Consider the following 4,709-nt stretch of genomic DNA (forward strand, 5'->3'; position numbering starts at 1 on the left):
CTAAGCAATTCATACAATATTTCCAACAATCCAACAATGGCTCCAATTCACCCGAAATCAGTCCCCAAACCCGAGAACCTCACTTTAACACATTCCTCATTTTCAAATCATGATTTGTATCCACAATTCACATTCTAACAATGCTATTCTCATCAATATACAAATTACATTAAATGTACAATAACCTCAAAATCAGTCCGCAACAATTACAACATCAATTTGAGTCATTAAACATTCATTTCCAACATAGAATTCATAACGACGACGACTAAAAACATTAAGCGATATTAATTCATTTCTTGTTACATGAATGGCCTACATTTCGGCCAACACCTCCCACCAACATATAAAGATGATTCTCATTCCTTGCTCCACTCTACAACAATCACAACATACTAGCTAAGCTTTAATTCATAGCTTCAACACAACACAACACACACCCACTTGCACGGCTAACACACCATACACACAACTCACTTCCAACATGCCATATTTTATGATTTTCATCCATTTTAACATACTACAACATGCATACAACCTTTATAAGACATAAAACATTATTAATTCTTACCTTTCTTCTTCAACTCCACAATAGGCTAGGGTTTGCAATAATGAAAACTAGCGGGTTGATCGCTCCAACAACACTTCCACGCTACTTAGGGACCTCCAATTAGTGGTCTTACATCAACAAAATATTTTTGGAGTGGCTAGAATTGATCTTGGTTTTCCTTGCTTCTTGGCCGAGAGCCTCTATTTTGTGCTCTTCAACTTCTTATTTTTTCTAAGTGTTGGAAATGAATAATGAAGACTAGTTGATCATATTTTGTGCTTATATGAATATAGTATAAGTGTCCTTGGCCCACACCATGTGTTGGAGCAATAAAAATTGAACACAATTTGTGTGGGCCATTCCTCCACACCACACGGCCAACCATAGAAAAATGCATGATTTTCAAATTCCATAATTTCCAATTTTGGTCCCAAATTTTCCTAATTGTTCCATACCAAAAAATTCATGCACAACTTATGACTCAAAATAAAATCGAAGGTCAAAAGTCTCAACTTGTATCCCGGAATGGTTTTGTCCCTAACTTATCATAGTTAATCCGGATTATTCCAATGTACAAAAATGCGGGATATAACATGCGGGTGTTGTATACCTAATTGCAAATAGTCCATGGGTTAGTCCTGTGCAATGTGTGCCAAAGAAGGGGGGCATTACTGTTGTCCCTAATTTCAAGAATGAGTTGGTTCCTACAAGGACAGTTACCGGATGGCGAGTGTGTATGGACTATCGAAGGCTCAATACCGCGACTTGTAAAGACCACTTCCCTATGCCTTTTATTGATCAAATGCTTGATCGGCTAGTCGGAAGATCTTATTATTGCTTCTTGGATGGCTATTCGGGGTACAACCAAATTAACATTACATTAGAGGACCAAGAGAAAACCACTTTCACTTGTCCTTACGACACTTTTGCTTTTAGCCGAATGCCTTTTGGCTTATGCAATGCCTCGGCTACATTCCAATGGTGTATGATGTCTATTTTCTCGAATATGGTGGAAGATTTCTTGAAAGTCTTTATGGATGATTTTTCGGTTGTTAGTGACTCTTTTGACGAAGGCCTTACCAATCTCGGCAAGGTATTGAAGCGGTGTGAAGAAACCAACCTTGTACTTAATTAGGAGAAATGTCATTTCATGGTGAAGAAAGGGATTTTCCTTCGCCATAGGATTTCCGAGAAGGGTATTGAGGTAGATCAAGCAAAAATTGATGTTATAGCCAAGCTTCCTCCACCTATCTCTCTCAAAGGAGTTCGTAGCTTCTTGGGACATGCCGGCTTCTATCGGCGATTCATCAAAGATTTCTGAAAGATCGCCAATCCGATGTGTAAGCTTCTTGAAAAAGAGGCTAAGTTTGCGTTTGATGAGAAGTGCCTTAAGGCATTTAATAAGTTGAAGGAAATGCTCACTTCTACTCCAATTATTGTCTCTCCGGATTGGTCATTGCCATTTGAGCTCATGTGTAACGCGAGCGGATTTGCTATTGGTGCAGTACTTGGGCAAAGGCACAACAAAATCATGCAACCAATTTATTATGCTAGCAAGACCCTAAATAGAGCTCAAATGAATTACACCGTCACCGAGCAAGAACTTCTGGCCATTGTTTATGCGTTTGAGAAGTTCCGGGCCTATCTACTTGGATCCAAAGTGGTTGTTCACACGGATCATGCGGCCTTGAGATATTTGATGACAAAGAAAGATGCGAAGCCACGGCTGTTTCGTTGGGTATTATTGTTGCAAGAGTTTGACTTTAAAGTCAAAGATCGAAAAGGTTGTGAAAACCAAGTTGCGGATCATCTATCTAGACTTGAGGAAGCTGGGAGACCCAGTGGAGATCTTGAACTAAAGGATGTTTTCCCCGATGAGAGACTTTTGGCTGTATCGTGTGAGGTTGCTCCTTGGTATGCAGATATCGCCAACTTCTTGGTGACGGGTCTTATCCCCGACGACATCAAGGCTTATCAAAAGAAGAAATTTTTGAGAGATAGTCATCAATACTATTGAGATGAGCCCTATTTGTTCCGCACTTGCGCCGACAATATCATTCGTTGATGTGTGGCTGAATCCGAGGCCATGGAAATCTTAATGACTCTCCCGTGGGGGTCATCACAGCGGGAACCGCACAGCGGCAAAAGTGCTTGAATGTGACTATTATTGGCCCACCCTTTATCATGATGCAAATTTGATGGTGAAATCTTGTGACCAATGTCAACGACAAGGGTCAATTGGTAGGAAGCACGAAATGCCAATGAATTTTATGATGGAGGTTGAACTATTTGATGTGTGGGGCATTGACTCTATGGGCCCATTTGTGAGTTCTCGTGGTATGCGTTACATCCTTGTTGCAATTGACTATATGTCCAAGTGGGTCGAAGCTGTAGCATTGCCCAACAATGATGGCAAGAGTGTCACAAATTTTCTCAAAAAGAACATATTCACAAGGTTTAGCACTCCTAGAGCAATCATTAGTGATGGTGTCACTCACTTTTACAACAAGCAATTCGCTAATCTCATGGAGAAATATAGAGTGAAGCATAGGGTGGCAACTCCTTACCATCCCCAAACTAGTGGGCAAGTCGAAGTCTCCAATCGGGAGATAAAGAGTATCTTAGCCAAAACGGTTAATGCAAATAGAATCGATAGGTCATTAAAGCTTGACGATGATCTTTGGGCTTATAGAACGACATTCAAGACGCCCATTGGTACTTCTCCTTATCGGTTGGTGTTTAGCAAAGCTTGCCATCTACCGGTTGAACTTGAGCACAAACCGTTGTGGGCATTAAAAAAATTAAACATGGATTGGGAAGAAGCAGCCAAGTTGTGGTTGTTTCAAATGAATGAAATGGATGAGTTTCGATACCATGCCTATGAGAGTGCAGCTTTGTATAAGGAAAAGATGAAGCATTATCATGATGTCAAACTGCTGAAGAGATATTTTCAACCGGGTGATTCGTGTTATATCCTGTATTTTGAACATTGAGACAATCCGGATTAACTATGATAAGTTAGAGACAAAACCTGTTACATCCGGCATTTTTGCGTATTCGAAAGTTTGGAAGTAACCTTGACTTACAAGGAATAAGGTTATGTTTGGAATTTTTTTTCTTAATATGTGTATGCCGGTTATGGAAACTTGAATGCGGAAATAATGGAGAAGGCCTAAGGGCAAGATTGGAATTGTGGAAATTAATTCCGGGAATTATAAAACAAGATCTTAGCCAATTGGGCCCAAAGAAATAAAATGAAAAATTAGGCCCAAAAGAGATGGGGTGGCCGGCCAACTACATGGCCAAGCCACCTCATTTAATTAATTTCCATGTGATCAATTAATATAAAGGACCATGTATGAGTCATGAACTCATAGAAGATTCAAGAGAAAATTAGAAAGCAAGAACAAGAAGAGAAAAAAAGAAGAGAGAGAGCCATACGGCTTTGGCCATAGAAAATTGGCCCCTTAAAATCTTTCTCCAAAAATTGTTTTCTTGTGGTATTTCCACCAATTCAAGAGTGCTTTACAACTTGGTGCAATTGTTTTGGAAGAAGGAGCACTTATTTCTTCAAGTGGGCAACTTGGTTAAGTGAAGAACTTAGTGAAGAAAGGTAAGATTTAAACTCTTCTTGTATGTTATGAAGGCTTTGTCTATGTTGTAGTGTGTGGAAAAGAATGAAAATCATGAAAAATAGGGGGTATGTGCATGTGGCCGAATGCATGTGCATGTATATAGGTGAATGAACAAATTTTATCTTGAATGTTAGAATAAGTGGAATTGCATGGAAATCATGGAATTGTGATTTGTGTGTATGTGCAAGCCGTGTATGTGTGTGTAAGCATTGGGGCCGTGTGGTGTGTGTGTTTGTGTGGTAGCCGTGGGGTGTGGTGGAGTGAAGGAAAATGGTTGAACTTGTTTAGTATGTTGATTATGTTGTTAAGGCCTTATGAGGTAAATGGTAATTGTTGTCATGGAAAAATGTTGTAAGGTTGTAAGATGAATATATGTAATGTTGTAGTAGTTTATGTAATTATGGAAAGGAAATTGTAAGATGTAAATTATGATGGTTGTTAATGGAATTGAAAGGTAAATATAGGTTACGGAAGGTTATGTTGAAAAATTGGGAGTGTTGGATGAACTATGGTTTTGGTGGAAA

General features: G+C 39.2%; 1 protein-coding gene across 1 annotated transcript; it reads left to right on the plus strand.

Annotated features, from left to right (window-relative positions):
• The first annotated feature begins 2,748 nt into the window (after nucleotides 1–2,748).
• Nucleotides 2,749–3,543, plus strand: LOC132041464 (uncharacterized). Its single transcript, XM_059432176.1, has one exon. It carries the CDS (start codon nucleotides 2,749–2,751, stop codon nucleotides 3,541–3,543), a length of 795 nt encoding a protein of 264 aa, XP_059288159.1.
• The last annotated feature ends 1,166 nt before the right edge of the window (nucleotides 3,544–4,709 follow it).

This window comes from Lycium ferocissimum, unplaced genomic scaffold (genome assembly GCF_029784015.1).
Source record: "Lycium ferocissimum isolate CSIRO_LF1 unplaced genomic scaffold, AGI_CSIRO_Lferr_CH_V1 ctg10281, whole genome shotgun sequence".
NCBI lineage: Eukaryota > Viridiplantae > Streptophyta > Magnoliopsida > Solanales > Solanaceae > Lycium > Lycium ferocissimum.

Bases quoted from the DNA above. Each gene is read 5' to 3' on its own strand.
- LOC132041464 (XM_059432176.1), top strand. From the start codon at position 2,749: ATGGTGAAATCTTGTGACCAATGTCAACGACAAGGGTCAATTGGTAGG.